Genomic DNA, 11,706 nt, shown 5'->3' on the forward strand with positions numbered 1-11,706 from the left:
TTTATTATTTTCCAGCTTGCCACAACTGACGATCAATGGAAACATTATAATATATAGAATCTAGATATCTGAATTAAACTTCTTTTTTTGTAAATGGCAAATTACCCTCAGTATTATTATCGGTACCGGGTTGGCTACCTCAGTTTTCTGTGCATTTTTAAAACTTTTGTACGATGGTTTATTTTTTTTTTTCATGGAACTGGTCTGTTCCTAAATGGGAAAAGTTGTCACAGTAACTTATTAAAATCACTATACTTTCACGATCTCTTGTTCTTTCATTCACTTAAGAAGAAATAAACCACATTTGTTCCTACTAGTACAGGGGTATGAGCTTGAATGCCCCCCCCCCTTTTCTATTCCTACCACCTCTTTTATTTGATGCCTTAGAGTAATGATGTGGACACAAGCACTCATAGAATGTCATGTTTTCTGTTCAAAGACATTTTAACAGATAAACTCACTAAAAAGACCTACACACACACCAAAAAAATCTCTTAAGCCAATAAGCATTGCACTCATACAAATTCAGTCAGTAAGCATAATGAAAACTAAAAAATCAGTAACAAAAAGATGAATTAAGAGAAGACAATTACCTTATATGGTCTTTCCCCAGTGTGTGACCTCATGTGTCTCTTCAGCTTGGAGAGTTCCACACTAGCGTAGTCACATTTCGGACAGCGATGTGGTTTCTCAAAGGTATGTCTGTAGCGAATGTGACGGACCAGCTCCCCTGATGTTGTAAATGCTGCATCACACGTCTGCAAAATATAAGAAAACTCTGTTAGATAACAACCTGTCATGCATCCCATCCAACACCAAAGAATCGAATGGTTCGGACATCTCATGCGATTACCAACACACTATCCAGCACAATGTGGGTACATAAAAAAATTCGATGGCAATAAGGCTAGAGGGCGACAGAGAAAGACCTGGATAGATGGAGTCAGAGAAACACTAACAACTCATGGCATCCCCCTGACCGAATCTCTCTGGCCGGTAGCAGAGAGACGTCTCTTTCTTCCCACCCAAAAGGAAATAAGCGGCGGATAAAAGTAAAAGTTAGGTAAAGATAACAACCTTCTTTTCAATCCCTATCATGCATGAAGTGAACATGGCAGCATCCACGCAACCAACAGCAGTAGAAAAGAAGCTTGTGGGTGGTTGGCGGGTGCTCTGGGTTGGTTTGCTCCTTCTTTCCCATCAAACGTCTTTCGTCCGGATCTGTCCTCCTTCTTTTTTATGTTTATTACTCTCTTGTAACACCTCTAATCTTCGGTACTTATATGACCTTATTGTGTTGCAAGTGCCGTAAAACTCTTGCTAAAACTAAGAAAAGTAGCTTTTACAACCATATTCTTAGACAACAATATAAATGTACATATCTAGAACCCATCCCCCCTCCCCCCTCCCCCCCAAAAAACCCCAAACCTGTAGGTACATGGAGCACATCAATGGTTGGTCTTAGTTTATTTCCCTTCAGCAGTTTCCGTCTAGCTTTTTTAAAAACCTCTAAATGACCATTATTGAGCTCATGTACATTCTTTTTACTGCTATACGCTGACAAAACGCCTTTTCCTTATTCACAGCAGTTTTGAGATTTTAAAAAAGGCATTTTGTAATGTAACCATTTTAAAAAGACCTTCCGAAATTTGAATTCTAATTTATTAAAAGATGTATTTATTAAAAGACCTTCTTCCGAAATTTGAATTCTAATTTATTAAAAGATGTATTTATTAAAAGACCTTCTTCCGAAATTTGAATTCTAATTTATTTTTAAAATTAGTCACAGTTCACTTTGATTTTTTTGCACAAGTAGGGTACCAGAGGATCAAGCTATCGATTTTGTAAATTCAAAGAATCCTGGGCCAAAAATGAAAAAAAGGCATTTTGTCAGCTTATGATAGTTAACTCATAAAAATTCAAAGGGACCATCATATAAGGCAACCACTAGTCTGCTGGGACATTTCACTAACCCACTTTAGGCACTTTTCAAGGACCCCCGAGCAACCGTTGAGTTCCTGCGTGCTGTCGGCATCGCTGACCGTTTATGATGCCACAGCGCCAGAAGAAAGAGAGAGAGAGAGAGAGAGAGAGAGAGAGAAAAAGAGAGGGAGAGGGAGAGAGAGAGAGAGCGGGAGAGGGAGTGAGAGAGAGAGAGAGAGAGAGAGAGGGAGGGAGAGACAGAGTGAGAGAGAGAGAGACAGACAGAAAGAGAGAGAGAGAGAGAAAGAGAGAGAGAGAGAGAGAAAGAGAGAGAGATACAGAGAGAGAGGGAGAGAGAAAGAGATAGAAGGCAAGCCATGCACAACATACTTTACACTTGTGCGGGCGAGTCCCCGTGTGGGTGTTCACGTGGTTCAACAAGGATGCCGGGGTCTTGAAGCCGCGGTTACACTCGGAGCACTTGTGAGGCCGCTCCTCCGAGTGAGACTTCATGTGGCGGGTAAGGAGGTAGCGCTTGGGGCTGGTGTAGCTGCAGTAGTCGCACATCAACTGGGGACCCAGCGGGCTCACGTATTTCTTGGGCACCATGCGCAGCACCCGCTTCATCTCTCCGTTGATCTCGACAACTTCCTCCGACAGCTCCTGAGTCTCTTGCTGAAACAAAAAAAACCAAAACAAATGAAACTTGAAGAAACAATAAAACAAAACAAATGGAACTTGAAGAAAGAATAAAACAAAACAAATGGAACTTGAAGAAATATTATAGAGTAAAATCATAACTTGTTTTGGATCACTGATGAGACATTTAGAAAGTTAGAAAGGGCAAAAACCAATACATACTTAAAAATCCAAACCATGTATTTTAACGTACGCATGTACTGAGTCAAGCGACCAGATGTCCTTGTAAACAGGATTTCTTTTGTGTGAACAAAAGTTTACTGAAATTCTCCCTCCCAACAGCTTATAAGTCATTTTGACAGCTGCACTGTGCAACCCCCCGGTTCATTTCTGATAAAAAAAAATATTTTCAAATCAGTGTATGAAATGGTAGGAGTTTGTAGAATAATTAGTAACTGTACACAATTCACACACTTTGGCCATGTCTTGACAAGATCATCTTTCTCTATTGACTATCATCTTGACTTCAGGCCTGCCAACTATTTCAAAACCCAATCAAGGACACCTAACATTATGACATAAGCTTACATAACAAAGTCTACATCAAACGGAACTGGTAATGGAAAGTGATGAAGTAACGGTCACCAGTATAATTCCCGACTGCTGAATCTGGGACATTCCCAGGAAATCCAGGACAGTTGGCAAGCCTGTAACAATATCTTCCTGATTCTGTGTACGGTATAACAAACAAACAAGGTCTACAGAAGTCAACAACTTAGTCCTTGACAGACAAATGTGATCTAACACCTACTGAAGAGGAATGAAGGAGAAATTACTTATTTAACCCGATCCCTACGCCCTGAGGTCATTTTGTACCCCCGGGGTTGTATTCTCCACATTTTAGAATACTTCTAGTGCGAAGAACTCTTTGAAACTTTCAGTATTTCTCCAAAAAATTACTAATCAAAGCCTACGGATCATTTTAACGAGTAAATTTCCTCTTTGGAAAGTGGTAGCACAGAGTTCCCCACGTCGTATGGATACGATAGTAAAACATGACGTACGAATAGAGTTAAAATACATCTATCACTTAACTTTCTAAAGTACCAGTTCATGAAACATTTCAAATTCGAGTATATACATATATACAGATAACTTCTAATGCTGACCTTAAGGTCAAGGACCTGGGAGTTGATGGGTGAGGACATGTCCTTGTCACCGCCGTCTGTCGGAGCCATGATGAGAACATAGTTCATGTCACCGGTCTGGTTCAGCTCCGAGGGCATGATGGTGATGGTCTGGTAGCCCAGCTCTCCTCCCAGGCTCTCCGTGGGCAGCAAACCCGACATCTGAGGAATACAGACAGAAGAGTGAGCGCTCAAAGTCATGGAACTGAAATGTGAGTGCTCAAAGTAATGGAACTGTAGTGTCAGCGCTCAAAGTAATGAAACAGCAGTGTGAGCGCTCAAAGTCATGGAACTGGGGTGTGACCGCTCAAAGTCATGGAACTGCAGTGTGAGCGCTGAGCTCAAAGTCATGGAACTGCAGTGTAAGCGCTCAAAGTCATGGAACTGTAGTGTGAGCAGCTTAAAGTCATGGAACTGTAGTGTGAGGGCTCAAAGTAATGGAACTGTAGTGTGAGCAGCTTAAAGTCATGGAACTGTAGTGTAAGCAGCTTAAAGTCATGGAACTGCAGTGTAAGCGCTCAAAGTCATGGAACTGTAGTGTGAGCAGCTTAAAGTCATGGAACTGCAGTGTGAGCGCTGAGCTCAAAGTCATGGAACTGCGGTGTGAGTGCTCAAAGTCATGGAACTGCAGTGGAATCCTCTGAAACCAAAGTCTCCGGAATCGGAGTATTTTGTTTGGTTTAAACCAGTGTTCGGTTTAGAGAGGTAGCTCAAATATAAAGAAAAAAAATTGGGGATTTTATTTTTATTCGGTTTAGTGCTGTTTTAAGATTAACCATGATCGGTTGAAGCAGATGTGGTATAATCAATCAGCCAACCTGACATTGTATTAGACATCTACAACTGGTTGTACTACTCGAATAAATCTGACTTGGGGTTGGCCTCCTGAAAATGATGGCTGCACGTTTCTTTATTCCTTAGTACGGACTGTGCTTTGTAAGTGTCCTAAGTTACCCCGTGTGGCCTAAGTAGCCCCGGTTGACAGTGGGTAAAACACCACAGTGAACTCCACTTTATTTAAACAAAAAGATCTCTTTTGTCCGAATTACAGGGAGGATGTGACACAAAGATGTCAAACGCTTGTACGTAACTCACACTGGTCACACATTACAATACAATCACAATTATTACAATATGAAAGACACCACACAGAAAATATGTAACAAATAAACACATTGTTTAATTCTAAATTGTTATATAGTTCACACCTCACATTCAATACGTTTTCTTTGAGTTTATCACTTGGCATCATATTTTGGGGAAAATCCAAAGAAACTGGGTGGTCAACATCGCCAATCGGCGAGATGAGGTAAAGTGTTAAAGGAAAGTGCAAGACAATAACTACATTCATATATAATCTTGAACTTAAAATCAAACCCTAGAAATTTACATTTCGATTTCAAATTCAGAAGACACATGCATAATAATAATATGTATACCTGCAGAGCCTCTGGCGTTAGAGCAGTGGCCCCCTGCGACAAAGAGACGAGTCTGGTCTGCGCACCGTCACCCGCACCAGGCAGAGAGAAGAGCTGGGCGGCTCCCCGTGACTCCGGCTGACTGACCGCCGCCACCATGACACCCCCGAGGCCACCGTCCATAACCAGGCCACTCGCTGAGCTAGACGGGGTACCCGCCAGAGTGCTCAGCAAGGACGAGCCAGCAGAGCTTGTGCCCACACTGACGGAATCCGTCTGGCAAACAGAAAAATCACCACAATTAGCGTTATAGACACTTGCCCCCCCCCCCCCCCTTTTTTTTTTCATTCTAAACCAATTTGACAACCTGGCTGATAAGGTGAGGTTAATCTTTTTGTTTTGTTGCACAAGAAAAGTTTGGCACGAGGGAGGGAAAGACCCAACTTCAGTCACAGAACGGAAAATCAACGAAAACTTTGTTGGAAACCAAATAAATGTTTGTTCCTTGTTAAAAAAGGTATTAGGGAAATTTCTTTTCATTTAAGTTTGCAACTGAGTTGTGCCCGAGTTCCGTAATAATTAGAACAAAGTTCAAAGATCAGGCGATGATAAAGAGTTTATTCCAGAGTAACTTTCATGCATTGTGCACTGCACTTTTTCGGTAAGGAAATATCAGAATTAAAGTTAATCTTTATTGAGTGAAGCGGCAAGTTTTCCCACGGGATCAAAGTCTTTAGTTTTAGTTAGAGTTTTACAACACTTGCAACACAATAAGGTCATATATAAGTGCCAAAGATTAGAGGTGTTACAAGAGAGTAACAAACACAAGAAAGAATGAGGTGAAGGACGACAGAAGTTTGATAGGAAAGGAGGAGCAAACCACACCAGAGCACCTGCCAACCACCCACGATCAAACTTTCCCAAATGAAAATGTAAGCGTACTCAGTGGACATTCTATGCTACAGCAAAAGACAACCTACCCCTTGAATACCCAGAGATGCGTCTGTGGAGCTCAGCGTGTCAGACGATATGCCCAGGTCCTCCTGACTCAAGATCCGCATCTGTTGCCCATCAGCCATAGACAAAAACTGACCGTCTTCTCCCAGAGACACGATTCGGATGACCTTGCCAGCTCCAGGGTCAAGGTTGTCGCCCAAAGATGTCATTATTAGACCCTAGAAGAGACATTGTTAATTAGTATAAATAACTATGGACAGAATTTGGGGGGGGGGCTAACTTCTGTGATATAATCTTAGATCTTTTACATTTTGAGAAAATGATTTACCCGAGATGAAGCTTGGGTGTACCTCCTCTAGTTTAAAAAAAAAATCCAATCTCTTTCTGTAGAGAAAACAAGGCAAAATTTCTTGTCATAAACTCCAAGAATTTGAGCATCAACTTCCTAAATTAAAAAATACAAACCAGGAAACATTTGTGAACGTGCATTAAGACCAAACCGTTTTACTTTAATAATAATAATAAATAGCATTTGTATAGCGCATGTAGCCACTCGAAAGCAAGCTCTATGCACTTTACACTATATTATTACCCTAGCAGACCATAGAACACTCAGAAACATTCTCAGCTTCCCGGGAAGCATACAGTGCAAGCAGCCGGTTAAGCGCTCAAACACTAACAAACTGACAAGATCTTTCACTGTCTAAAGCCGGGTACCCATTTTCACCTAGGTGAAGTGGGGAAAATAGTGTAAAGTGCCTTTTCCAAGGACACAACGTCAGGCCTGCGGCTTTAACCCCGAACCCGCAACCTCACGATTACGAGTCAGGTAGCCTAACCACAAGGCCACCGACTTTATACAAATCATTAAAGTTATTCAAATTTACAAGTCGCCTTGGAAATTCTAAAATTGGTGTTGCATGCATACAAAAATAAGCAAACTGGTCATGGGTCGGGGAGGAGAGGTTATACAGTTGGTGATTTTTAAAAAGTCACCTGAGACATGGCTCCAGCCTGTACATCCAGTGGCCCTTGTGATAACTGAGTGTCACCAAACCCCGCAATCTGAGCCTGCACCGCGTCCATCTCCATGGCACCTACTTCCTGTTTGATTGCGGCTGAAATGTCTGCGTCACCCTCTGCCCCGCCAACCAAGCTCTGCATCTGCTGCGCAGACTCGTCAGCAAGGGTGCTGTCCAGAATACCTGTTTTCAAATTGCACAAAGTCAAGTCTTAATATGTTTATGGTGTCCTTAACACTTTGTCGTCACATCTCGCCGATTGGCAAGAATGGCGAACTTCCGCTCCCGTCACTCAAAGCTGATCGGTGTTGTTTACCATTCAGTTTCTTTGGATTTCCCCAAAAATACTAGTGATGGCAAGGGCTTTTACAGTAGGAGCCTTGTGATGGCAAAGTGTTAATTTACTGCATACAGAAAAGACACGAGGTTCATCAAAATAACATAAATTTCATGTATAGACGTTTCTGCTTTCAACCAACAGTAGCTTGTTTTCCCATTGACATGAGGCATCCTTGCAAGAGAAATGGGCAGATGAAAGGGAAGGGTTAAAAGTTATGAATAGATTCGGGTAGGGAGGAGAGGAGGAATTTGTTTGCGAGGCGGTGAATGCATTTGTGTTACCCATAGTCTGAACTTGTATGATTTATAAATGTGAGGCGAGCTGACAAAATGAGTCACTTCTCGCAATCCACAAATAGAGACATTGGCCAAAAATCGACACTTGGGTGAAATTTGTAGATTTTCTATTGATGCTGTATTCTTAAAGTACAAAATGCCTTTTATCATTTCATACTTATAAATTGTAAAAACTTCACCTATAAGTATGATGGATCAATTTCCATAAGATAAAATCCGAGAATAGCTCATTTTGTCAGCACGCTTCACAAATGCACGTCCGTTCTGAGTGACATGAAAATAAACAGTAAAAGAGGTACTCTTGAGATAATTTACTTGCACTAATAGAGGACTCGTGTCTGCTGAATCTGTGTTTACTGAGATGTACTGCACCTTGCTCTGAGTAGAAGCCAGATGAAAACTGTCCAGAGACGCCAGGCTCCCCGGCCTCCTGCAGGGAACTCCCGCTGGTTGGGTTATAGAGGTCGCCCACCTCCCCATCCACATCCATGGAGGACAGCACGTCATCGCCCGACTCGATTTCTTTGTTGAAAGTGACCAGATAGTTCTGTAGATCATGGAGGTTCTGGCCCTGTGAGGGACAACCGTTGTCTTCTTCGGGCTCCATGACTCCAAACTAAAATTGACCTGAAATACAGTTATATGGGGGGAAAAATTATATGACTGGTTTTATTAATGAGTTTGCACGATAAAGGTATTATATTATATAATATCATCACTGTTAAAATTAATCTTTATCATATCTATATGTATTTATAGGCTGCTTCCATTCTGCACATCAGGGACAACCAGACAGGAATATGTCCCAGCAAACAGGCAGGATTTAAGCTGAGGACTTCACAGAGCATTTTTCGAAAACGACTTTGAACTAAAATCAGGTCTTTTTGCGTTCAAGTTAGGTCGTCTGTTTTCAAACAGACAAACTTACTCGACAGTATCAAAGAGATTCATTACTACTAGAAGACGGTTCTACTAAAAAGTGTCCAAGTCTTAATTTTTTAGTAAGGTTTTACAGCGCTTGCAACTGCATAAGGTCATATATATGAGTGGAGTGTTCAAGTCTGCACCCACTCCAGATGGAGCCCTGTTGCTGTTCTGGAACTTTCTTTCATTTTTCTCATACTGTGATATCAGTCTTCAGTTCAGCTGAGTTTTTATCAATTTTTCTTTTCAATATGGCCCCTAAAGTCCAATTGATAATAATATATTGAAAAGATTACCCCCTCCCCCAAAACGAAAGACATTCATAGCTTAACATTATTATATAAATTGCTTTTATATTAAACCGTTAATATATATTCTATGCACGTGACTGACAGTAAGCCTGCGTAGTGCGGGTGTGTGCATGTTTGTGTGTGTGCGTGTGTGTATGTGTGAGTGTATTGTGTACGGGGTGAAACACCAAACCAATGTGCCAGGATCTGGACAGTCACAATAAGATGCACCTGATCTTATCTTATCTTATAAGATGGTGCATTCGTTTTTTTTTGGGGGGGGGGGGGTTTTCCTCACTTTTATCAAGTCACGTATCTCTGCCTGCGAGTGTATCATCATGGATCACATCTGCATTCTTTCTCAATATTTTGGAGGGTAATACTAGCCTTCAGCTTGAGACTTTTAAATCTTTTTTGGGGGGCGAAAATGCTATAATGTATGCATAATTTCCAAATTAAAACTGGCTTTGACAGAACAGTGAATAGACAGGCTTTGACTTGCTACAGTTAGTCCCTTTGTGACGCAAGTAGTTGTTATTTAACTTTTACAGTGCCCGCTTTATGCAGTTGAGGTGAGTAGTTTCAGTTAATTTTTAAATTTATTTATAAATAATAAAATAATTTAGAAAGATTTACACGACAGATAACATTTTCGTTTATAAAACCGTAATTTCGATCAGATTTTTAGGAAGTAGGCCTACATTACGATCATAGATCTATAGATGGGATGGAGGCATCTTTGCTCAAGGACAAGATGTTCCATACTCATACAAACATGATGTATTCTGCAAAAGGGGTCTTACAAAAAAAATTGGGGGGGTTGACTTGTTCAACTTCAACCACTGTGAGATGTATTTTTAGTAAATCCAGCTATACTATAGAATCCCCATCTATGGCTAAGGACACTGTACCAGGCCTCATCATTCAAGGAAGAAAAAATTGCCACAGGACCAGGTGCAGTAATGAGTAATCTAGAATCTAGCATAGAACAAGAAGGAAGTCTACGCTAGCAACAGCACTGTTCTGAAATTGTGTAGACTTCTATAGAGATCTAGGAGTGCCCTGTTCTGTACAATAGTTTCTAACAGAAGACGTTTGACCTATTGACTGACATATTACAGAGTGTGTCCAGCAGTAGATTACTAGATCTAGAACTCAGTGGATAGAGGCCTAATCCTAATGGGACAGTGTTATGAAGTGAGTAAAACGCTATTGAATGTTAGGAATGGCGTACATTGACAACTTGAACAAAAATGAATGGGGTAAAGAAAGGGTCTCTTCGCCATTTTGAATTGCGTTCAGGCGTTCTTCTCGATCAGAAATAAGGCCATTGAACCTCTTATAATCTACAGTGTACATTTCTTGTTCGAATTACGACCGCAGCATGTACAAGACCATCGAATGAGTACGCAAAGGTACACAATCAGAGCACAAAAGATTACGAGCCACCGCTAGGGGTGTCGTTCGCTTCAAGCGCCCTCATCCACAGCCAAGCGCCCCCTGTCCTGCCGTGTTGCCTACGAGACGACGCGACCGCTCGCTCATTGTCCGTTGGTCCCCGAGTCTCGCCCTTTATAGATTAAATATAGGCATATAGTCAAGAAAGAGCTTAACACATACCTGAACTTTGATTTACCGTGTCCATTTACACGGAATATTGTTGGTTTCGATAAAGCGGCCGTGGTGTAACCTGTAAGCATCAACCGGACAATGCACAAATAATTCAAGATGGCGGACGAAGACTAGGCCTACGTGAATGAATCTTGAGTAGGCAAGAGAACACCCCAGTGTTCGCTAAGACAAAATTTTGTCAAATAGTTTTAGTTACTCATAATAAACGTTCACAAGCATACTATAAACTGAAAACAACTATAAATGCAAAACTTCTGTTTGATCTAGAGAATAAAGTTGGTAAAGCATTATACTTTTACCACAAGGGGGCGCTTATGCCGTGAGAAAACTGCGATGGGCATGCGCCATGACCCAAGGGCGTGGTCTGAAAAAATGTAAACATAAACATTGTGCTGCTGTCACGTGGGAAAGATCACCCTGGTATGATTGACGGAAAAGTGTCCCCACTGCAGTCAGTTTGTTCAGAGCTAAAAGCGGATCAAATTCCCGCAACAACAAAAAATAGTGTTTGCTTATTTGATTTTAATACCTTTTACTTCAAACATGGTTTGTTCTTATTCTTTCCGTGACTCGTCCTTTTTCTCACGGTTACCTCCCTTTTTTTCTTTTTGTCAGTTTACGCAAAATAAATAAATGACATGATGTCTGTTCCATATTATTAGATCTATATTATTATTATTATGTTATTGATGGCGCAAATGAACTTCCTTTTTCGAGCTGGTGTGGGGCTTGATTTGCCAGGTAGTAATGTTTTTCCCCAGGCAGGCTAGTAAATTTTTTCAGGAAATATTGCTGGACACCCTGCAGTTTACACAAAATAAATGACATGATGTCTGTTTTCCCATCAATACCCCACTGCGTCGCTGTACATTAAATTACATTGCAGTCATCTTCTCATCAGTCCTACATTTCATCACTATTCTTATCAAGCCAGGCTACACTTCACTACAAACAATTAAAGCATTGACAGAGGTTCCTTTTTTTTCAAGAAATAAATGTGTTTTGAACTGTGTGAAGAATGACATGTATATATTGAGAGGTTTGTTTGTTGTTGTTGTTGTTTTTTTTTGGGGGGGGG

The 11,706-nt window shown here is 41.0% G+C and overlaps 1 protein-coding gene across 1 annotated transcript in view; it reads right to left on the reverse strand.

The window, feature by feature from the left end:
* Positions 1–10,963, reverse strand: part of LOC101849454 — a 23,252-nt gene extending 12,289 nt beyond the window's left edge. Inside the window, exons 1-8 of the mRNA XM_005096605.3 lie at positions 10,617–10,963; positions 8,155–8,409; positions 7,121–7,329; positions 6,148–6,342; positions 5,189–5,443; positions 3,732–3,911; positions 2,314–2,598; positions 594–758 (exon numbers count right to left, since the gene is read on the reverse strand). Coding sequence (XP_005096662.1) covers positions 594–758; positions 2,314–2,598; positions 3,732–3,911; positions 5,189–5,443; positions 6,148–6,342; positions 7,121–7,329; positions 8,155–8,389 — 1,524 coding nt within the window. The 5' untranslated portion in view covers positions 8,390–8,409; positions 10,617–10,963. The remainder of the gene's footprint in view (positions 1–593; positions 759–2,313; positions 2,599–3,731; positions 3,912–5,188; positions 5,444–6,147; positions 6,343–7,120; positions 7,330–8,154; positions 8,410–10,616) is intronic.
* Positions 10,964–11,706: the final 743 nt, after the last annotated feature.

This window comes from Aplysia californica, unplaced genomic scaffold (genome assembly GCF_000002075.1).
Source record: "Aplysia californica isolate F4 #8 unplaced genomic scaffold, AplCal3.0 scaffold00133, whole genome shotgun sequence".
NCBI classification, from domain to species: Eukaryota; Metazoa; Mollusca; class Gastropoda; order Aplysiida; family Aplysiidae; genus Aplysia; species Aplysia californica.